The sequence below is a fragment of the Macaca mulatta genome, chromosome 10, assembly GCF_049350105.2.
Source record: "Macaca mulatta isolate MMU2019108-1 chromosome 10, T2T-MMU8v2.0, whole genome shotgun sequence".
In the NCBI taxonomy this organism is placed as follows: Eukaryota; Metazoa; Chordata; class Mammalia; order Primates; family Cercopithecidae; genus Macaca; species Macaca mulatta.
Genome location: NC_133415.1, coordinates 35,658,657 through 35,680,940, shown reverse-complemented (window position 1 = coordinate 35,680,940; position 22,284 = coordinate 35,658,657). Strand labels below are relative to the sequence as shown.

At 48.7% G+C, this 22,284-nt stretch overlaps 2 protein-coding genes, 1 long non-coding RNA gene and 1 pseudogene across 4 annotated transcripts in view; 1 reads left to right on the top strand and 3 right to left on the bottom strand.

The window, feature by feature from the left end:
- Window positions 1–12,042, top strand: part of LOC106996367 (uncharacterized) — a 30,242-nt gene extending 18,200 nt beyond the window's left edge. Inside the window, exons 10-12 of the mRNA XM_077951013.1 lie at window positions 509–620; window positions 1,022–1,103; window positions 11,406–12,042. The gene's annotated coding sequence lies outside the window, so the exon portion shown is untranslated. The remainder of the gene's footprint in view (window positions 1–508; window positions 621–1,021; window positions 1,104–11,405) is intronic.
- Window positions 1–22,284, bottom strand: part of LOC114670397 (phosphatidylinositol 3,4,5-trisphosphate 3-phosphatase TPTE2-like) — a 314,879-nt pseudogene that overhangs the window by 69,995 nt on the left and 222,600 nt on the right.
- The window catches only part of LOC144332006 (uncharacterized), a 69,915-nt gene that overhangs the window by 30,891 nt on the left and 16,740 nt on the right, over window positions 1–22,284 (bottom strand). The window lies entirely within an intron of this gene.
- The window catches only part of LOC114670406 (ral-GDS-related protein-like), a 117,135-nt gene continuing 102,694 nt past the window's right edge, over window positions 7,844–22,284 (bottom strand). The window contains exons 1-12 of one of the 2 annotated variants that reach the window (XM_028828036.2): window positions 14,652–16,761; window positions 14,333–14,526; window positions 13,892–14,208; window positions 12,908–13,123; window positions 12,432–12,535; window positions 11,870–11,939; window positions 10,240–10,314; window positions 9,683–9,757; window positions 9,097–9,120; window positions 8,622–8,743; window positions 8,312–8,402; window positions 7,844–8,113 (exon numbers count right to left, since the gene is read on the bottom strand). In XM_028828036.2, the coding sequence (XP_028683869.2) occupies window positions 7,844–8,113; window positions 8,312–8,402; window positions 8,622–8,743; window positions 9,097–9,120; window positions 9,683–9,757; window positions 10,240–10,314; window positions 11,870–11,939; window positions 12,432–12,535; window positions 12,908–13,123; window positions 13,892–14,208; window positions 14,333–14,526; window positions 14,652–14,830 (1,737 nt within the window). In that variant the 5' untranslated portion in view covers window positions 14,831–16,761. Of the gene's footprint in view, window positions 8,114–8,311; window positions 8,403–8,621; window positions 8,744–9,096; window positions 9,121–9,682; window positions 9,758–10,239; window positions 10,315–11,869; window positions 11,940–12,431; window positions 12,536–12,907; window positions 13,124–13,891; window positions 14,209–14,332; window positions 14,527–14,651; window positions 16,762–18,132; window positions 18,967–22,284 lie in introns of those variants that run through there. The other variant, XM_077951012.1, reaches the window with a different exon arrangement.

Below are 22,284 nucleotides of genomic sequence, written 5' to 3'. Positions count from 1 at the left end.
CTAGAATTGCTTTGCATATTCAGGTTCCTTGGGTCTTCAGTGGATCCATGTGAACATTTAGCCGTGTATTGTTAACATTTCATAAAACGTTGGTTTTACACTTCATGTCCAGAATTAGGGGTGCATTGGGACATTGTGATACTTGTTTGTATACCTTGAGTATGGATAAAATCCGGGAGTTTCCCATGCTTGTGACCACGTGTAAGTTTGATATCTTCGATGTGTGAACATTCAGTATCCTCCTTGGTAGCTATTTTGAAAACAGCATAACCATATTGTTAAGTATCATCGCCCTGCTTTGGAGTGGAATACCGGAATGTATTCCTCTCCTGTAACTCTCTGTGTACCTATTGCCAATCCTTGAGGTCCTGTCCTCCACCTAGTCTGTGGTGACCACTACTGTATTTTCACCTTCAGTGAGTTAAAGTTTTCAGCTCCCACATGAGTGAGAACATGCGGGCTTGGTCTTTGTCTGCCTTTCTGATGTGATTGAACAGAATATCTGCAGGTGCAGCCATGTTGCTGGAAATGATAGGATTCCATGAATTTTGATGGCATAAAAGTATTCCATCCTGTCTGTGTACCAGAGATTCTTCATCCTTTCATCTGTGGATGGACAGGTAGGCTGATTTCTTTTCTTGGCTTTTGAGCATAGGGCTGAATGCCACCTGGGATGACAGATAATCTCTTCCATGCCCTGATCATGTCCTCTGTGTATATACCTAGGAATAGAATTGCTGGAGAAAATGGTAGTTGTAGTTTTAGGATTTCAAGGAACATCCAAGTGGTTTCTTTAGTGTGCATACTAGTTTATCATTTCCTGCCACATGTGGAGACAAGTGCCTCCTCTGGAAATCCACACCTTGTTTGGATTGTGTTTTCATATGTTTTAACTGTTTTCTTGTAGCATCTGTTGCATGTAGAGTGAGATGGAATCTTGAGTGTGTTTTTTATTTTTGTGTGTGTGTGATAAGTGGTACTTGCTATGTTATTGTGAATTTGTTTTTAATTTGTTGTGTAGGACTGGGCAGAGGACCTGAAGACATGACGTTGATGCACAGGTCAAAGAGAAGATTCTCACCATCGCTGATGCACACAAAAGTGTAAGTGAAAATCACACTCAGATTTCATCTCACTCCAGTTAGAATGAATACTAGCAACATTTGATGGCAGTTTTGTTTCTGTAGTGTGTGTGTGTGTGTGTGTGTGTGTGTGTGTGTGGGTATATACATTCACCCACACACACACAACCCAAGGGTGCAAGGGACATTTTGACATATGTATGTGTAGTATCATGATCAAATCATCATATCTGGCATCTCTGTGACCTTCCATCATTATTATTTCTCTGTGGAGAGAATATTCAGAACCGTAATTTCCAGCTGATTTTGAAAAAATTTTCTAGATTCTGTTGACCCTAGTCACCTAGTCACCCTGCTGTGCAATAGAACACCAGAACAGATTCATTGTGTCTCAGTGTCACTCTGTACCTGTTACCAATATCTAAGTGTGGTTTTGATTTACATTTTGCTGTGGTTAGAGATGTTTGCCAAGTTATCATGAACTTGTTTCAATTTGATGTGTAAGACTGGGCAAAGAACCTGAAGACCTGAGAAGGATGCACAGGTAAAAGATTCTGAATCAACATTACTGATCGTCACAAGAAGTCAATCAAAACCACACTCAGATATCATCTCACTCCAGTGAGAATGAGCGTTACCAAAATGGGACGGCAGTTTCATTGCTGTAGAGTAGGTGTGTATAACCAGCGGGTGCAAGGGACAATTTGATCTGTGTAAAGGTAGCATCACAATGAAGTTGCAGTGTCTGGCACCTCCGTGAGCTCCAGAGTTATGATTTCTCTGTGGAGAGAACATTCACAACTAACCTTTGTAGGTGTTTTGAAAATTTTGGTTTTCTGTTCTTGCCTTTTGTTCATAATGGCCTATGGGTCTGTCCAGGTTTCTGGTAAGAGCATGTATTTGTGTTTTATGACTGTGTAGTGTTCTGTGGTGTGTATGTACCACATTTCCTTTCTCTGATCCACTGCTGATGGGCACCAAGGCTGATTCATGTCTTTACGATTGTGAGTAGTACTGCCGTGAACATAGGAGTGTATGTGAGTTTTGGATGGAAGGATTTTCCTTTTTATAGATCCTTAGGAGTGGGGTTGCAGCGTTGGGTGGTAGTTCTCTTTTAGGTTCTTTGAGAAATGTCCACACTGCTCCCCAGGGGATCTGAACTAGTTTGCATTTGCCCCAAGAGTGGACCTGCATTTCTTTGCTCATCTGCCCCAGCAGCCTCTATTGTTGTGGACTGTGTGTCATAATTGCCATTCTGACCAGTGTAGATGTTATCTCAGTATGTTTCTGATTTGCATTTCTCTGATGATCAGTGAGATTGAACATGTTTTCATGCTCGTTAGTTACTGGTACACCTCCTTTTAAGTGTTCATGTTCCTTGCCCTTTTATAACTTTTTTTTTTTTTTCTGATTTTATTTGTTTAAGGTCTTTATGGTAAATCGTAGATATTAGATGTTTTTCAGATGCGTACTTGGGGAATGTTTTCCCTCATTCTATAGGCTGTGTGCTGACTCTGTGGTTGTTTCTTGTTCTGTGCAGCAGCTCTTTTGTGTTTTAGGTCCCACTTATCAGTAATTGTTTTTGTTGCCATTGCTTTTGGGGACTTGACATATAAATGCTTTGCCAAAGCCTCTGTCAAGAAGGGTATTTGCTAGATTCTCATGCAGGATTTTTTAAAAATAGTTTCAGGTATTGGATTTTTATGTATTTATGTATTTATTTACAGACCAAGTCTCTCTCTCTCATACAGGCTGGAATGCAATGGAGTGATCTTGGCTCACTGCACCTTCCAGCTTCTGGGTTCAAGTGAATCTTCTGCCTCATTCTCCTGAGTAGCTGGGAGTACAGGCACGTGCCACCACGCCCAGCTAACTTTTGGTTTTTTCTTAGACATCGGCTTCACCATGTCGGCCAGGGTGGTCTCAAACTCCAGGACCTCAAGTCATCCGCCTGCTTCGACCTCCCAGAGTGCTTGGATTCCAGGAATGAGCCACTGTGTCCAGCCCAGCATTTTACATTTCAATCTTTGATTCTTTTTGAGTTGCTTTCTGTACATGGTGAGACATAGGGGCCCAGTGTTATTTCTTCAACATCTAGCTAGGTCACTTATCTCAGCACCACTTGCTGATAGGGAGTCCTTTCTCCATTGCTTATTTTTGTTGATTTTTTTTTTCAAATATCGATGGTTTCAGGTGTGCAGGTTTATATCTGGGTCTTCTAATGTGTTCCACTGTTCTGTGGAACCGGGTCTCCAGCTTTTCAGTGAAAATACCAATCCATTACCTTGTCTATCGGTGTTTTCTTGGAGTGTTTCCTTTGGTTTAATGTTTTTTAAATACCTTTAGCAGCCTACATGTATGGATTTCTTTTCTAAAATAATGCACACCCTATGTTTTCTTGTAAGAGTTTTGTGGTTTCAGAATTGAGTTTTAGGTCTTTAATGTATTTTGCTTTGATTTTTGTGTTGCGTGAAATAAGGGTCCTATTTCAGTGTTTTGTATGTGAATATTCAGTTTGCTCAAAATCATCTATTGAACAGGCTTTTTTTTTTTTTCCAATTGCATCTTTTTGGTGTTCTTTTGAAAAACGTGTTCACTACATGTAAATTGGGGTTGAATATTTGGTTTACTCATTCTGTCCACTTTCTTAGTTTATGCCAATAAAAGATTGTTTGGATAATTATAAAAGTTTGTGTTTTTCATTCATGGTTTTAACTTCTAAGTTTGTATTTTGTGACATAATTTCTATGTTTATTATAGACTAAAGGGTACAAATGCAGATTAGTTACTGTCTTTGGTATATTCCATGACACTGAGACTTGGGGTCCAAGCAACCTTATCATGCAGGCAGTGGGTATGCCCACCAGGTAGGTCTTCGGCACATACCTCATGCCTTCATCCTTTTTCATCGGGTAGTCACCAGTGTCTGTTGTTCTCACTTTTACGGTAGGGTGTATTCAATGTTAGCTCCACCTTATAAGTGAGAACATGTGGTATTTGGTGTTCTGTTTTTTCCTTATTTCTCTTTAGATAATGGCCTCCAGCTCCTTTCATGTTGCTGCCAAGGACATGATTTCCTTCTCTCTTTTTTTTTTTAATGGCAGCCTAGTTTTTTGTGGTATATATGTACCACATTTTCCTTTTCTGATCCACTGTTGATGGGTACCTAGACTGATTTCATGTGTTTGCCATTGTAAATACTGCTGCCATGACCATTTGTGTGCATGTGTGTTTTGGAGAGAAGGATTTCTTTTCCTCTGTGTATACCCCAGTGGTGGGATTGCTGGGTCAGATGGTAGTTCTAGTTCAAATTCTTTGAGCAATCTCTCCAAAGTGCTTTCCATGGTGTCTGAACTACTTTGCATTTTCACCAAAAGTGGACCAGTGTCCTGTTTCTCTGCTGCCTCGTCAGTGTCTTTTTTTTTTAAACTACGTTATCCCCATTCTGACCAGCGTGAGATATATCTCATTGTGCTTTTGATTTATATTTCTCTGATAATTAGGTTGAGCATATTTTCAATTCGTTGGTTGCTCATCATCATCTTTTGAGAAGTCTGTGTTTATATCCATTGCCTATTAATTATGAGGGTGGTTTTGCTAATTGATTTGTGTAAGGTCTTTAAGGTAGATTCTGGATATTAGAACTTGGTCTGGTGCATAGTTTGGGAACGTTTTCTCTCATCTTGTATGTCGTCTGTCTACTCTGTGGGTAATTTCTTGTGTTGTGTGGTGGTCCCACATGTCGATTATTGCTGTTGTTGCAGTGTCATGTGGGGTCTTAGGCATATAAATGCTTTGTGAAAGCTGATGTCAAGAAGGGTATTTCCTAGGGTCTCTTGTAGGATTTTTGTACTTTGAGGTCTTCCACTTACATCTTTCATTCATCTGAGTGAACTTTGATACATGGTGAGAAGTAGATGCCTAGTGTTACTTACTCTTCTGCATATGGTTCACCATTTATCCCAAGACTATTGAAAAGGGAGTTCTTTCCCCATTACTCATCATTGTGTATTTCATCCAGCATCAGGTGGTATGAAGTGTGTGGGTTTACAGGTTCTCTGTTCTCTTCCGCTCATCCATGTGGAAGCAGGTCCCTAGAGTTTGAGTGCAATTTCACATCAGGGAGTGTTATGCATCCAATGTAGTTTGGATTTCTCAGAATTTCTTTGGAAATGCAGGGCATTTCCTGGTCTCACATGAACTTCAGCATTGTTTATTTCTATGTCCTTAAAACCAATTTGCTCTCTAGTAAAGTTATACAATTAAAGAGTAGAGTGGGACATTTTAATCCATGCATATGTACCTTGTGTAATGATGAAAGCAAGGGATTGACTGACAATCTCTGTTACCTTGTGTAGTTATTATTTATTAGTTCTCTGTGGTCACAATATTCAGAATCCCTCTTTTCAGCCTTTTTTGGAAAATATGGTAGGATACAGTTAACTCTAGACATCCTGCTGTGGAGTAGAACCTCTGAATTTATTCCTGTCATCTGAGTGTAACATGGCATCCATTTCCCAGTTCCTGTGCTGCCTCCCCAACCCCCAGGCTCTCTTCAATACTATGAAATGTTCTACTAGGAGATAAAGTCCTTTAGAGACAAAGTTGATCTCATTCTCATAGGCATGGAATCATGCCGTGTTTATTTCTCTCTTCCTGGCTCATTGCATGGAAGATCATGTCCTCCAGGTTTCTGTACGTTGTTGCAGATGACATGGTTTCATGAATTTCTATGGCCGAGGAGGATTCCATTGTGTACCGCAGTTTCTTTATCCCTTTATCTGTGCATGAACAGGTAGGTTGATCGGATACCTTCGTTATTGTGCATAGTGCTTCAATTGCCATAAGAAGGCCGATATCTCTTCAACATAACAGATTTCATGCGCTTTCTGTGTGTAACCAGTGGTGGTATTCCTGGGTGAACGGGTAGTTGTAAAATGTTTAATTAAGGCACCTTGAACTGTTTTCCTTCGTGTGTATGGTAATATACATTCCCACCAATAGTGGATAAAATCTCTTTTTCTGCACTTCTACATTGGCCACTGCCTGTGAATGTATGGGTTTTTTCTTGTTTTTGGTAAGTTTCATCCTAATTAGAGAGGTATCTGAGTGTTGTTTGCACCTAGACATGTGTGTGATGATTAGTGAAGCTGAGCAGCTTCTCTTTGACCTGTCAGTCAATTTCGTGGTTACTTTTCAGATGTGCCTGTTGAGGTTCTTTGCCCAGTTTTAGCTTGGGTATTAGATTTTGTTCATTTTCCCAGAGTAGTGTTAGTTTCTCCTACATGTTAGATTGCAACCCCTTTCACAGATATGTTTCTGCTGAACTTTCTTTCAATGCGTAGGATGCCTTCCTTTTTTTATTATTATTACACCTTATGTTCTAGGGTACATGTGCACAATGTGCAGGTTTGTTACATATGCATACATGTGCCACGTTGGTGTGTTGCACCCATTAACTCATCATTTACATTAGGTATATCTCCTATTCTATCCCTCCCCCAACCCCCGGACCCACCACAGGCCCCAGTGTGTGATGTTCCCCTTCCTGTGTCCAAGTGTTCTCACTGTTCAATTCCCACCTATGAGTGAGAACATGCGGTGTTTGGTTTTCTGTTCTTGCAATAGTTTGCTGAGAATGATGGTTTCCAGCTTCATCCATGTCCCTACAAAGGACATGAACTCATCAGGATGCCTTCTTTAATGGTTCATTGTTTCTCTTTCCCATGCAGAAGCTCTCAAATGATGAATAGTCCCATGTGTTTGTATTTATATTTGTTAGCAGTGATTTTTGTGTCCCATCCAAAAAGAACAAAAAATAAGAAAGAAAAAGTAACGCCAAATCAATTGCATGGCCTAAGGGTTTGCTGCCATAGATAATTTTTGCTTTTGTTTTCTTTCTTTTTTGCAAACTGCATGCATAGACACAAGTTTTGCTGAAATAAACTCCCACTTTTCTTATAGGAGCTTTGTGGCTCCAGGACTGGATTGAAGTGTTTATTTTGTGTTGATTTGGGGGTATCATATTTCAGACCCTGAAATGTTGATTTCTTTGACTTGTTTTTGTCTGATATACCACAATGGGGCTTGTGTTCTTGTGTTCAAATTAAGCTGTGGGACATCCTTTAGATATTGGGTTCAAACAATTCTCTCCTTCCTTGATGTTCCCTTAGGGGAGAGGTGTCAGAAAGTCTGGGAAGATCCATAGTGGGAAAAGTTTATCTGTATTTCCTGGAGACTCGTGGCCAGCGCCCTTGTGCACAGGACTTCTGGAGAAGGCCAGCCCTACCACTGGCATAAATACCTCCCATCTCCAGCCCTTCAGTAAATATTTAAGTGATTCATTCAATATTTACAACTTAAAAAAGTAGAGTAACCCAGTGGAACTTGAATTTAACTAGAATTTAAGTTTGAGAGTAACTGGTCAGTAGAACAAGTGACATAGATTGGGTGACATACTGTGGTTTTTCAGTGTTTTTTTGTTTGTTTGTTTTATTTTTTTTTCCTTAAACAGAGTTAGCAATAATTAATTTGAATAAAGAAGGAAAACATTAAAGAGTTGGCAGGTGTAACGCGAACGCTATTCCATGACTTGTTCAGCCATAGCCTCAATTTGACATGCTAGACGATGAATCCTAAAGACTGGTATACGGTTACTGCACTGGAGTTACTGTTCTCATTCCAACAACTATAGAACATTCTGAATAGTGTTTTAAAATTTTATTTTAACGAAAGCTAAGAAAAAAACCGTTACTTATACATTAAAGAAAATAAACATAAAATGGTTTCCTGCCTGACATGCAAAAGTCCCATGGCCTGACCCTGGCCGGCAGGAGCAGCTGGTATTGAGGAGCGGGGTCAAGATGTAGCTGAGCTGCCAGCCACCTAGATGTGGTTTCCTGGTGTCTCGGGTCTGGGTGAAGGATGATGCAGAGCCGTTGTTCTGGCCAGCATCCCAATAGGGTCCCAGCCATTGCAGGATGTTTCCAGCCTACTGGGATTCGGGCTCCAGCTGACAGGACAGCTTGTAGCTACAGGAGAGAGAGGCAGCTGTGAGGCCACCATGAGCCACACATCAGGTCCCTTCTCATTGCCTGCCCAGCTGGAATCCTGGGTCCCCAGCAGTCCCCATGCAACAGGGCTTGATGCTGGCGGTGGAGTCATGGCCATAGGCTCTCTGCAGCTGTCCACAGGAGAGCCTCCTCTAGGCCAGGTGAGGTGGCTGACACCTTTACTGTCAGTACTTTGGGAGGCTGAGGTGGGTGGATTGCTTGAGGCCAGGAGTTTGAGACCAGCCTGGACATCATCGTGAAACCCCACCTGTACCAGAACAACAACAGGAGAACAACCGGACACGGTGGTGGATAGCAGTAGTGCCAGCTGCTTGGGAGGCTGAGGAAGGGCTTGAGCCCAGGAGGCAGATGTTGCAGTGAGCAGAGATGGTGACACTGCAGTGCAGCCTGGGCGACAGAGCCAGACCACATTAAAGAAAAAATGGAGAGTATTCTCCCACACTCTACCCATGTGCCAGGCCCTCACCTCTCCTTTTCACTGAGCTGCTCCATTCTTGAGAAACAAGTGACAAATTTCTCCAGAGGCCGAAGCCTGTAATTCATGGCAGCCACTTGGAGCAGCTGCATTTCCTGCAAAACTCGGACCTCCTAGAGACAGAGGACAGGATGCTGACAGGGCCTGGGTGGAAGACACTGAGGGGACCTTTGGCAGGCAGGGAGAAGGGGCTGGTCCCTGGGGCCATTCTGTGAAGGGGTCCCATGCAGCCCCCAGCCTGTTCTCAGAGTTGGATGTGAACAGCCCCTCCTGCAGGAACTGGTCTTTGATTCCAGTGCCTTTCCCACTCTCTCCACTGGGATAGGTCTCTTCCTCCTCCTGTGTGTGTCAAACCCTCCCAGTAAACCTAAGATGTAGAGGATGGAGCCAGGGAGTGTCCTGCCCAGGGTGGACTGTGACGTCCACATCCCCAACCTCATCCAACGAGAATGCCCCAGCTGTTCACCTTCCTCCTCTTGTTGCTGTTACCCTGGAAGTCAGATAGAGCCCATCAGAAAGGTCCCTGGCCCACAACAGCCCCACCCCATCCCTTCCCATGCTGCACTACTGCCAGGGCCCACCAACATGAACCTGCCTCAGGCTCCGGGCTCTAGGGCAGGGGGCATGGGAGCTCAGGCTCAGGGACCTTCTGCCCCAACCCTCTGAGATGACAGACAAAGAAACAGATCTCTCATAGAAAGAAAGTGCTCAGTGACCCTGGAATTGCCTGCCCTTGGAAAGGCTCAATTTCACCCTCCTATTATGGGACTACCCTAGGGAGAGGCTGAGTCCAGCTCAGCCCACAGCTCAGCATCATTGCAGTAAGGCAGCTCTGCAGCTTCACCACTCAGGGATAGGGACTGGTGACTGCCATGGAGCCTCTGTCAGTCAGAGGTAATGAGATGGGCCTGGCACCCCCTCCCACAGGAGCAGCTGTGAGACTCAGGAGAGGAGGTTTTCCAAGGGCTGAGATCTAAGGGCTCCGTCCAGGCCCCTCTCCTCCCAAGCCTCAGGATCCTGGTTCCCAAGCAGCCTGCCCCAGGCTCACTCACATCCAGATCATCCGGGATGGCCGAATCCAACCTGTGTAACTCAGTCAGAAAATCCCCCAGGAAGGGGACCACGCCCTGTGCCATGGAGGGATGGGGAGGTGGGAGGGGTAGTGGTGATGAGTATTGACCCTGAGGTGCCTGCCCAAGGCCCTGTCCCATGAAATCCCATCAGCCCCTGTCTCCCAGAACCCCCCTCCCCAGGTCTCCCAGTTGTAGCAGCCAAAGACCCTCAGCTACCTTTCCCAATTCTCTGCCTCCTCTATTCCAGCTGACCTCCAAGTCTGGCAATCACTCCTAGTTACCTCTATGGTGGGATTTTAACAAGTCACAAGGGCCTGTGGTCCCAGCCTTACCCTTCCCCACATCCACTCTGAGTTCTCCTTTCCCAGACCCTTGTTCTGGTCTCTCCAATGGAGGTTTTCCAGGCCCAGTGGCCATAGGAGGACAGGGCTGGGGAGGAAGCCCCCGCTGTCTTGATACGGAGGTCTCCAGCTGGTGGGGAAAAGAGCCCTGTCCTCTGATCCCCTGCGGTCCCTCCATGCCACAGTCTCACTCACCTTATTCTGCCTCCGCAGCCTCATCTGGGCTCTCTGGGGGTTCCTCTCCTGGGTGGCCACCTTAAAGCTCCCCGCCTGCCAGGTGTCAGGGACAGGGACAGTGAGGCTGTCTTCCCTTCCCCCAGTTGTACCCAAGCCACCCCACACTTGGAACCCCAGGGACTGGCGTGAGTCACCTGGCACAATGTTCATACCACTGGCCAGCTCCACACTCCTGTGTGTGTCACCCAATCATACAGCCAGGCCTCCCTGAGACTGTTTCCTCTTCTGTAAAGAGCCATGAAAACCACAGCTACCTCACAGGGCCTCCTGAGTACTGTTTCCTATAGCTGTTGTCATTGTTCTCCCCCTCATCCCTCTGAGGAAGAACCATTCAGGAGCACCCTCCAATTGCTTTCTTTTCTCGAACCTCATTTCCACCCTGTGAGGCCCGCACTACAGGCTCAGCATCCCTTCATTTTCCAGATAAAGAAACAGAGACCAAGAGTGCGCAGTGACTCCCCTGGGCCCCAAAAGAGAGGGCACCTCCTCCCCCTACTGGAGGCTCTGTCTCGGCTGCCTTCACCCCACATCCCAGCACCACCACCCATCAGGGTCTTGTTCTCTGGAGTCTCTGAGTGTCTAGGACTCCAACCTTGCAGAGTCGTGATGGGAAACGGACAGGGCATTTTAGGAGACCTGGTTAAATGGCTCCTGCGTATCTGAGCCCCACCGGAGTCTCTGCCACACAAACTGGGTTTGCGCCATGCCAAATCCATGGTTTGGCCTCGTCAGTGATCCCCCAGGGGAGTTCCATGCACAGAACTCTCTCTTCCTCCACTCAGGATGTGGCCTCCTGAGGCGACATCTCTGACGGATATGGCAGGGTTTTCCAGAATCCTGGGTGGGGTGGCATGTTGCCTTCTCATTTGCATGGAGTTTCGGAGATCTGGTTGGGGAGAATCCCCTAGGAATGCATGGATCCCCCAGATACTTGTCATGAGCCTTTGTCACTGCTAATTGTTGAGAATCCTGTGACACGACCATTTTCAGATGTCTGCAAAGCGCAGAGCGGGGAGTCCCAGCAAGCACATACATGTGTCCTGAGTTTGCCCATTGGTACCCATAGCTGGGCAGTCTACTGGACTCCCTGGCACATGAGCTTCCTCTGTTGTTGTTTCCCCCAGTGTGGACTGCAGTCCCTGCCCATGGAGGTGCGCTGCAGACAGATGCAGGAGCAGAGGCCTGGCTTCCTGAGGAATTACTGCCAGTTTGAGGAAGGAAGAAAGTCCCACCTACAATGACCACCCGCCAGCCTGGAGGAAGCTCCATGCCAGCAGCATTGACCAGCATGGGAGCCAGAGCCCTGCTAATGCTGCAGCTCATCACTGCCACTCAGAAGCCCAGCAGCCATTGCCACATCCCATTTCCAGGACCTCCTGTCCCCGTGCCCCCACGCGCCCATGGACCCACACACCTTTCCTCCTGTTTGCCCAAAGTAGGCCTGGAGGGAATTTTTCAAGTGCACTTTTTGTAGGTAAGTCAAAACATTACAAAATAACCACTGCACACCAGGTCCAATGCCCTTCCAAACTCACTCTTTTCTCTGACCCTTAAACACTTGTGCCGCATCTCCCAGACTCCACTGTACCTTGATCAGCAGGTCCCTCTTCACTGCAGTGTCCTTTTTGCAGAGTTCTTTTAGATATTTTGTGCTCTTGCTATTGACAGAGGAAAGAAAAAAGGGTAAATTTGGGAATCACGGGGGAGATTTGTGAGTTCCAGTCCCTTTTGTTTGAAAACTCAATGAATCTCGGCTTCCTGCGTGAGAGTTTCCAGTGGGGTCGTCTGATGACAAGGGCTCCAGAGGACCAGGGTGGGACTGTCGTGCTCCTCCCCTGGCCCATCTCCACTTCACATGAGCCCCTGCGTGTTCACAGTTAGCTTCCAGCTGGACACAGTTCCACTGCTGGGTACAAACACCTGAAAGCCTCCAATTGGCTCCAGTCTGTTCCTGATGGTTAAAAAACCTTCCTCCTGAGTTAGAAATCCTTGCCTAGGAGTCCAGGGCAGCTTAGTGAGCACACCCACCAGCCCATCCCTACCTCCACCGTCCCTGTTCTCCAAGAAGCTTTCAGAGTCGTTGAGGGCACATGGGGAGACCTATGGGTCCCTAGGTCAACTCTGGTGCTCCCGTGGAGGGAGCTCCTCACCTGGACACTCCTGCCCACGTCTTGTGTAGCCGATATATTGGGTTGCTGCGCAGAGCAGAGACGATGGCGTGCACTGAGGAGAAGTTGTTGAGGCGTAGGCACTCCTGGAGAGGGAAGAGTGAGCTGTGAGGTCCAGAGTTGGAGTCTGACCCACTTCAGCCTCAGCCCCCTCTGCTGAGATCTCCCTTCCTGAATGAAGCAGAGGCCCAGGGAGCCTCAGGAGGGTACACCTGGGGCTGAGTGAATGTCACTCATCTAGGAAGATTTCAGTTCAACCCAAGGAAGATCCCAGGTCAGAAGTGAGCAGCCACTACTGGGCCATGGGGGTCAAGGTCAGGGAAGCTCTGGGAAGAAGGGCTTAGGGGATGTGCAGGGCTCAGGCTAGAGATACAGATGCCAATCCTGAAAGCCGATGGCGGAGAAGAGGCAGTTCCCCATTTTGAGAGAGGGAATCCCAAGGCCCAACCATGGCTTACCCTGGCCACCTTGATCCAGTGCTCCACCACCCTGGCCCTGTCCTGGGCCCTCATGCTGTGGTCCCCGAGGCAGGAGGTGGTGACACAGTTGGTGAGCCTGTTGAAGTGTGCAATGGTGGCACAAACTGTGGGTGCCACGTGCTCACTCCCCTTCTGCTGTCGTTGGCCCCAGATGGAGCCCATGCATTCGTAGAGTTCCACCTTCTTGAACAGCTCCTTTGGGGGAGGAGGAGAGTGTCACGGACACAGCACAGCCCAGCTCAGAGTCACCCACAGTCCCAGGCAGGAAGTGAGCTCACAGTCATCCACAGTCTCTGGCATGAACAGAGCTGGAGCTGAGAAAGCTTTAAAATATGCTCCAGACCTGTGGGAGTCCCTGCATTTGGTTTTCTGCCCACCGAGGGCCCTGAATGCATCATGGCCCAGAACCCAACAAGGGTGGAAAGTGAGAGTGACGTTTTCTTCCAGGCCATTCTCACTCCAAGAACTAGAAGGTGGCTCAGGCCTGCCCATCCTGAGGCCTCTACTTCCTCCCATCCCAATCAGCCCTCTACTCCTTCTCTCCATACCGGTGCAGTTTCCTTGCAGCAACTGCAACCTTGGGCTCTGTTTGGGTGTCTGCCATAGAATCTAATATGCATGAGATACCTAATAAGTGCTGAGGGTAGTGAGGCTCCTGAGCAGCTGGGTGAGTGACCCATGGCCCTGCCTGCCCCTCACTGATCACCTGCCCTGTCCTGCTTTCTGTCCATCCCCTGTCATTCAGTCTGCACAGTCACTCTGTGCAGCTGGCACGGGTGATTTCCCATCTCTGCTGTCCACATGCAGACAGGGAAGGCTTGTGGGTGAGGAAACTCATCCAGATCCCATGGTTGGTAAGAAGTGGGGCTGAAACTGGACCCAGGGCATTGGCTGCTCTTCAGGGAGAGGCTGGTCTGAGACAGCTGGTGCCAGACGCACAGCCTGCAAAGCCCAGCTGCTCACCGCATCTATGAGGGTCAGCTGCTCTGCCAGCAGCCTGGGAGGGAAGGTGGTGATGTCAGGCCACTCCTCAGTGTGTTGGCTCTTGACAGTCCCGGGACAGGGACAGGGTGACTCTGGGGCTGACTGTGGCTCCAGCACTGTTCCTGGAGGGGGCCCTTCCCCTGGTGCTGGTGCTGGTGTTGAATGTCGATATCCTTGTGCATCCAGGGCTACAGGTGACTCTGGCTCCAGAGCAGGCGGCAGTTCCGCCAGCAGTGGTGGCGCTGGCTCCAGGGCCAGCATTGTTAATGCGTGTTGCCCAGGAGGTGGAGCAGGATCTGGAAAAGGAGAAAAGGTCACCATTCCAGTCACTCCTCACTGGGATTTCCAAGTATAGAAATGACTGGATGGAATTTAAGGGAATTGTACCCCGAAAACACCAGCCCTGGAAAGTCTTCTCACCATCTGGCTTGGCCTCCTTGGGCTCCGGAAGCACCAACTGGCCTAGGACAATTCCCTGATGGTCCTCCAAGCCCAGTCCAGGCCAGGTGAAGGTCCTGAAGGCCAGCTTTATCCAGAAAGATGACCGTTGCAGGGCCTGGCCGCAAACTGAAGTGTTTTCAGGGGGCCAGGTGAACAAAATGGAGCCGGTGGTGCTGGTGATGGAGTGCACAGCTGAGTCAGAGGCCTGGCCTTCTCCCACACAACCCTCCAGGGCACCCTTGTGTGGTTCTGGGTCCCTGGCCTCTTGCTGCCTGTGTAGAGGACAGCCCCACCCTACCCCAAGCCATCAGTGCTGTCCTGGAAGGGGCAGACCTGGCCATGTAGCAGGGCTGTACGGACCCTTCTGCGCCCCAGCGTCCCACTGACATTCTCTTCCCAATGGCCCTGGAGCACAGCACTGTGCAGCTGGGCACTCAAGACTGCAGCTCCAGGCAGATTTGTGAGCAGCTTGCTCATTAAAGCTCCAGCTCTGGTCCTGGGGTGAGGAGGGTAGGGGCAGATGTTGGGTGGAGGAGGACAGGGAGAGCTGGGAAGGCACGGTGCTGGGGATGGGTCTCTCAGTGGCCAGTTGTGACCTCAACCGTCTCCTTTGCAAGGGACCTAAGTCTCCATTTACAGAACTCACTATTTGCCTCGTGCAGGGGAAGTCCCCAGATGTCAGCCTTGTTGTGGGAATTACAAGACATATGAACCCCAGGGCTCCTTTAGTCTCTCCCCAGCCAGAGTCCACATATTTCCCCCCATGTTTTGTGGGTGAAGAGGCCCTTCAGAACCCTAAGTCCCCCCAGTTGATACTTGTTGGGCTCCGTCATTCTAGTCAGGATCTGGGAGGATGCCACCATACGTAGAGGAGGCCATGAGGGTTTCACCTCTAACATTCTGAAGATACCATTTGTTTATTGTGTCTACTGTGAGCACCTGACTCTGGGTAGAATTGAGGCCCAGGGATTGTCATCTGCCTTGTTTATGAAATTATGCCAAGTCACAAGAAGAACGATGCACAAATGAAGTGTTTTGTATGTATGTGTTGAATGAGTGAACCCCAACCATTGGAGAAACTCAGTGAGCCTCTCCAGATGTCAGAGTGGGCCTGTGGCTCCTTTTTCAGCATGAAGGGTCCCCTCTTCTGTCTGTATCAAGGAGAAAGTCCAGCCAGAAGGAAACTCAGACATCGTTTACTAATGCCATTGCAGACTTGCTTTCTATGTGCCTTTCCAAACAGAAAGAGAGATGGGCCATTGTGGCAGAATGCTGAGAGCTGCTTCAGTGAGGGGGAAGAGAAAAGTAATAAACATGAATCACAGCACCCACAGCAGATTGTCCAGAGTTTTAGGCTCTAGGGACCCCTTTGTTTGCCGTGTCTTAGATCATTCAGTCCCTACAAGAACCCTGTGAGGTTCATCTTCTCATTACTCCCTGTTCCAGAGGAGCCAACTGAGGCTCCAAGAGGTGCATCTTCAAGACACAGCCAGTAGGGGACAGAGGCACCTCGGTGCCTTGGAGGGGATGGACACTCACCTTCTAACCAGTAGTTCCAAAAAGTGTGGCACGGTGATAAAGTCCCAGGAGGGACCCAGGCAGGTGGCATAGGAGGAGATGGGTTTAGTTAGAAAGGCTGGAACCAGGGACTCCAACAGCTTCTCCCTTGTGCTGGGCTGGAAAGTTGGCATCCTGCAGATCTCATTTTCATACTAGGGGGACAAGGAGGGACATGAGAGTCAGTGGTAACACCATGAACCACCAGAGGATCGGGATCTGGAACTCACACCAAGAAGCATCAACCCTTGAGGGACTTGTGCATGTGGAGAACCTGGGTGCCCATGGTGAAAAGGGTTCTAGGCTTTCAAGGTAAAATTGCATGTGAGGATGGGGAAGGATAAAATGATTCATGCCTTCAAGGCATCAGCATGGTGAATGTGAGCTGTGGGGCAACAGCACCCTCTGTATCAACAGCCTGCATGAAGAGCATCATCCCTGCACTCCTCAAAAATCACCCTCATGGTGGAGAAGAGGAGACGCGGGCTTTTGGATGTCAGATGCTTGCTCAGCAGCAGCCGGGTCAGAAGAGAGCACCTTCCACAGGGAGGACTGGATGAAATTCCCTCTAGGCCACCTGAGGCTCTGCTTCTTATATGGAAGGGAAGGGTCTGGGGAGGTCTCATCCCCTCCTTATTTTAGTGACAGCACACCGGACAAGATGCTCTAGAAGAACCCTTTGACTTAAAGGGATATGATTGTTTTTGTTCTTTAACATGAATGTGAGTCTGGAGAAACAGCTACGGCCATCCCAGCCCTGGTCAAGGGGAAAGTGCCGGAAGACTCCAGGGTGGGAGGAAGCGCATCCCAAGGCCCAGGATCTGCCAGGCGACTCGTGGAAGAGAAAACGCAGGCAGGTATTGAAAGTGGGAAAGGTTACGGAAATGTATGGTTTAAAGTGGAAATGAAACAAGGTGATTCTCTCTGCCACACAGACAGCAGATTGACAAAAAGTTAAGAACATGTTAGTATTCAGGGGAGGTTGTGTTCAAAGCAGCAGCTACGTTTAGAGGCTGCTGGTGACCCTGTGAGCAGCTGGAGCCCTTTTGGAAAGTCAACTGGCTACACCTGTTGAAACTTGCTATCTGCACATCCTTTCACCCAGATTTCCCTTTCCTGGGTGTGTGTCTTCCGCAGGGGATTTGTGTATTTTATGGGTTGAATTGTGTCCCCTCCCCCAAATGTAACTGTTTCTATTCGCAACCCCAGAGACTCAGAATGTGACTGTGTTTGGACACAGAGTTCTCCAAGAGGTAATTCAGGAGAAGTGAGTTCATTAGGGTGGCCCCTAAGTTAATAGGCCTGCGCTTCTTACAAGGAGAGGTGGTCAGTGCACAGAGAAATTCAAGAGAAGACCCTGTCCTGACTGAGATAGAAATCAGCCATCTCCAAGGCAAGGAGTGAGGCCCAGAGAAACCACCCCAGACTGACAGTTTGACCTTAGGCTTCCAGTCTCCAGAATTGTGAGGAACCAGATTTCTGTGGTTAAGCCATTCAGTCAGCGTGCATGTTATGGCAGCCCTGGCAAACTGCTCCAGCCTATTAGGACACACATAGGATTATGCTCCCTGTAGAAAGGCTGCCTAGAAAGGGAATTTTATCACGACAGGCTCCACCAGCACTGAGAGGCAGACCCGCTGTGGAGCATGGCCTCCCTTAAGGAATATTACAGTGACATGCAAGAGTGCAGCAGCTGCCCGGTGTGTCTGCAGGGATGAGTTCTCTGAGATGACACTTTCAACACAGATGCATAGAGTAGCTTCACCTTCTTTTGTTGTAATCACCACCCCCCCATCTTGTTTGTGTAGAAGTGTTGGATTTTAAGTCCTGGAAGAGGTCAGCAGGGCAGGGGAGCTGCCTGTTGCTGGACATACACTTAGGGTGGGGAGTTAAAATGATAACAGTATGAGTATGTGCTACAATGTTACCATCATACCCAATTCTTGTAGCAACATGCTGAGATACTCCTGGCATAGCATCAAGTGAAAACAGAAGGATTTTCTCTGATCTTCCTCTGATAGGTGAAAGGGACTTTGCCTGTAACCAAGTTGCCACTGGGGACTAATGGCAGCCAGATTCCTTTGGGAGAGGACAGTGGCTCACTCAAGTGTGAAAGCCCTAGGACAGAGCCTAGGGAATCCCCATATTCGTGTTTGAGTCCTGGGCCCACCCTGGTTTTCTGGAATCCCTGTCTGTGGAGACCCTTCTGTGTCCAGTCTCACCCCAGACCAGCACTGGCCGTGGTTGGTAGCAGGGGGCCCCTGCCCTTCTTTGAAGAAGATGGAGAAATGGAATCCATCCAACAGCTCCTGCTTGATCTGCTGTGTGGAGCTCTGCAAAGAGAGTGAGCCAGGCGAAGAGGTGTCAGTGGCCTGCCTGGCTGACCCCATAGTGGGACACCCCCATTAGAACTCCTCCCTGGCGCCCCCTTCCCCAACAGGATTTGGCACATAGGAGCATCTGCGTAGACCTCCAGCCAGAGGAGCTTGAGATCTCTGGCAGATGACAGCTTGAGGTCCTGGGATTCAGATCTGAGCAGACAAACTGTGTCCTCGACACTCACCTTCCCATCCTGAAGGCATGGTCTGGGCTGTGAACCTGACATACTGACCAGGCTCCCATCCCCGGACAACCTACCTGCTCCTGTCCAGGGAGGGCCCCTCTTCTCCTGTTTCCCCCAAACACATGGGGAGGGGCTCAGCACTGCCCTAATGGGCACAGTTGAGGCCTGGCCTGGACGGGCCTGCCCTGGGCCCTGTGTTACCTGTGGGTGCCTTCTGGCAAAGGGCCAGAGGCGTCGAGGGTGAGGGTTGTACCAATGTCTATATTCTCGAGAAACAGTCTCATTTTGGCCTCTCCTGCGATGAGGAGGTCGGCAGCATGTTGGGACACAGCAGGAGAACATGTTGTTCTCTGGAGTGTCGACTATCAACTGAGCTGGAAATGGGGCTGTGTGTATAATATGGGTGCCTAGTTACCAGAATTCTAAGTTCTGTTGGGGTCTGTCAGTAAGGAAGTGAGGTCACATCTTGTAGGTTCCATCCTGTAAGCACCTCCTTTCCATAAGACCTACTCAAAGGCCCCACTGGGCTTCTGGCCGCTCACCCTCCCCCATTGTTTCCTTGGAGGATGGCTCAACTTTAGGAGCATGGGTAGACTTCCATTCAAAGCCCAGCTCCCACTTGTAGCTTGGTGATCTTGAGGAAGTGATAGAACATCCCTGTGCCTGTTTTCTCCTCTGAGAAATGGCGTCAGTGAGAATTGCTTCCCTTTTTAATCACAGAAAATAAAGCATGCAAAGAAGTTAACTTGGTGCCATTGGGTGGCGAGTGAGAGCCCAGCAAACCGGAGACATCAGCTTGCCCACATCAGTGGTGACGACTGCGGAGAATGGGTGAGGCTGGGACAGGAATCAGGCCAGCCTGCCAGAGCCCAGGAACGGGTGAAGGGTAAGAATGAGCTCCTCACCTTGAATTCTCAGGGAACAGAGACATGCAGAGGCTGTGGGGAGCACAATCATCAGGGCTGCTCTCGTTCCCCTGGTTCCCTCCGTATCTGATGTGGTCCCAGGGCCCCTCTCCCTGTGTTTCCTCTCTGCCCTGCTTTCTTCCTGGCTGCCCTCCCAGGACTCATTTTTGGCCCTGATCAGGTGGAGTCTTGAGGTAACTATAGGCCTATTAGTAACTCCTCTGAGGTTCACCCCACCTTTTGTTGAGACCTCTGAGCTTAGTCAGAGACCTCCTCCTGCTGGGACCTGAGACAGTGCTGGAGGGAGCTGACAGTGCAATGGCAGTTTTTCCTGGGGCTGCCGCTCCAGGGTCCAGTGGCAGGTATCTGCTGAATTTGAGCTTTCTTTTGGGTCTCTGGGGTTCTGAGGTGTGATTTTCCCTCTGAAGACAGGCGGAGCCCCTGGTGGGTGCCTTCACCTCAGAAATGGGTCCCCCTGAGCTGGGAGCTGTGCTCTAGCCTCAGTGTGCTAGGACACCTCTCACCTGGCCCTGCCCATTCTGGCTTCTGAAGCCCACAGAGAGGGTCTGTAGAAATTGCTAGATACGAAAGGGCTACAAATAAGTCACAGGAAGTGTATTTACATAACTCAGTGGTTTTCAGCCATTACTCTACTTTTATTCAGCAGAGGAGATATTTTAAAATGCGAATACCCTGTGTCACCCTGCGGAGATTTGGATTTATTTGATGGGGCAGATGACAGGCATCTTTGGTTTTTTGTTTGCTTGTTTGATTGTAACAGGATCTTGTGCTGTGGCCCAGGTTGTAGCGCAGTGGCATGATCATGGGCACTGCAACCTTGACCTCCCAGGCTCAAGGAATCCTCCCTTCTCAGCCTCCCAAGTGGGTGGGACTATGGGCATATACCACCATGCCATGCTAATTTTTGTGTTTTGTAGAGACAGGGTCTCACTATTCCAACCAGGCTGTCCTTAAAGTCCTAACCTCAAGCTGTACTCCTGCCTCTGCCTCCCACAATGCTGTTTACAGACGTGAGCTACTGTGCCTGACCTGTATCTTTTAAGAGCTTCCCTAGTGGTTTGAAGAGGCACCCAAGCAAAGAAGGCTTTGCTTGCAGAAGGCTTGTGGAACCCTGTTGAGGCTGCATCTTCTTCACAGCCATCAGATTGTTCCCTGAGGTATCTGCTTAGCAGTGCACAGGCTATTTACATGGAGGGCTTTGGGGAGCTGTTGGGTTTGGGTTTGGCTGGGGCATGAGTGTTGGCTGTGGGATCGTCACAACCAGGTCCTATGGGACACCCAGTCTGGGATCCTTCTTCCCAGACCACCATCCTGCCTGTCATCGCTCCTATGGCAGGTCCACAGCTGCTTGCTGGAAGGGTGTTGGGAAGTATTGGTCCTCCAGCTGTCACGTCCTCCTGTTCGGCTGAATCCCAGTGATCCTCACTTGGAGTCTGGGTCTCAGAAGGGTGTGGCCCTGGGTTCTTGGCTGGCTGAGCTGGTGCTTTTGCAGCCTCTGGGTCTCTTGTGTGTGAGGCCTGACCTGAGTTGCTTCAGGAAACTTTCACCCCTGAGGCTGCCTCCTGCTTAACAGCAGAATCTTTGTGTGGAGATCTGGCTGGCCTCCCTGGCCACCATTCCAAGCCTGTCCTCATATTTTTATCCCTCTCATTTTTTCATCTTCCTCACCAAAGATAGGTTGCTTTATCTTGACGGTTTTGTTTTTTTTTTTCCATGTGGATTCCTGAACACCATCCAGCCCCTTGTTCTCTCCCCAGCCAGCTCACACTCATTTGTCACAGCTCCTGGGACTCCCATTGACACATAGAGAACAGCCCCCCACAGTGGACTGTGCTGTTCTGTTTGCACCCTTAAATTTATCTTGCTTACAGAATGCCACTTCTGCAAACTAATCAAGCAGAGGGAAGTGGCTCATGGATATGCACCCTTGCTCATCCTGTTTGAAAAGGTATCCAGCTCTGATTTCTTTTTTCGTTGAGAGGGAAGATCATTCTTGTCACCCAGGCTGGAGTTCAGTGGCACAATGTTGACTCACTGCTACCTCCACCTCCCGGTTCAAGTGATTCTCCTGCCTCAGCCTCCCAAGTAACTTGGTTTACAGGTACGTACCACCACGTTCTCCTAAGCTTTTTTTAATTTTTTTAGTAGAGGTGAGGTTTCACCATGTTGGTCAGGCTGGTCTTGAACTTTTGACCTCAAGTGATCCACCTGCCTTGGCCTCCCAAAGTACTGGAATTACAGGCATGGGCCACCATGCCTGGCCCCAGTTCTGAATTCTTAAGAAACTCTCGAGAGGTTCTAGGTCAACACTGATAGACCTGGGTTCTGCAGTGCTGGGTGCGGTGGCTCACACCTGGACTGCTAGCACTTTGGGAGACCAAGGTCAGAGGCTCTCTTGAGCCCAGGAGTTTGAGACCAGTCTGCACAACATAGAGCCCATCTCTACAAAATATTTAAGATTTGTTGTGGCCAGGCAAGGTGGCTGACACCTGTAACCCCAGCATTTTGGGAGGCCGAGGTGGGTGGATCACGAGGTCAGGAGTTCGAGTCCAACCTGACCAACATGGTGAAACCTCGTGTCTACTAAGAAAATACAAAGATTAGCTGCGCGTGGTGGTGTGCACCTGTAATCCCAGTTACTCAGGAGGCTGAAGCAGGAGAACTGCTTGAACCAGGGAGGCAGAGGTTGTAGTGAGTCAAGATCATGTCACTGCACTCCAGTCTGGGTGGCAGAGCGAGACTCCATCTCAAAAAAAATAAGAAAAATAAAAAATAAAATTAGTTGGTTATGGTTGTGCTTGCCTGTAGTCCCAGCTACTTGGGATGCTGAGGTGGGAGGATTGTTAGAGCCCAGTAGGTCAAGGCTGCCGTCTGCCATGATTGCA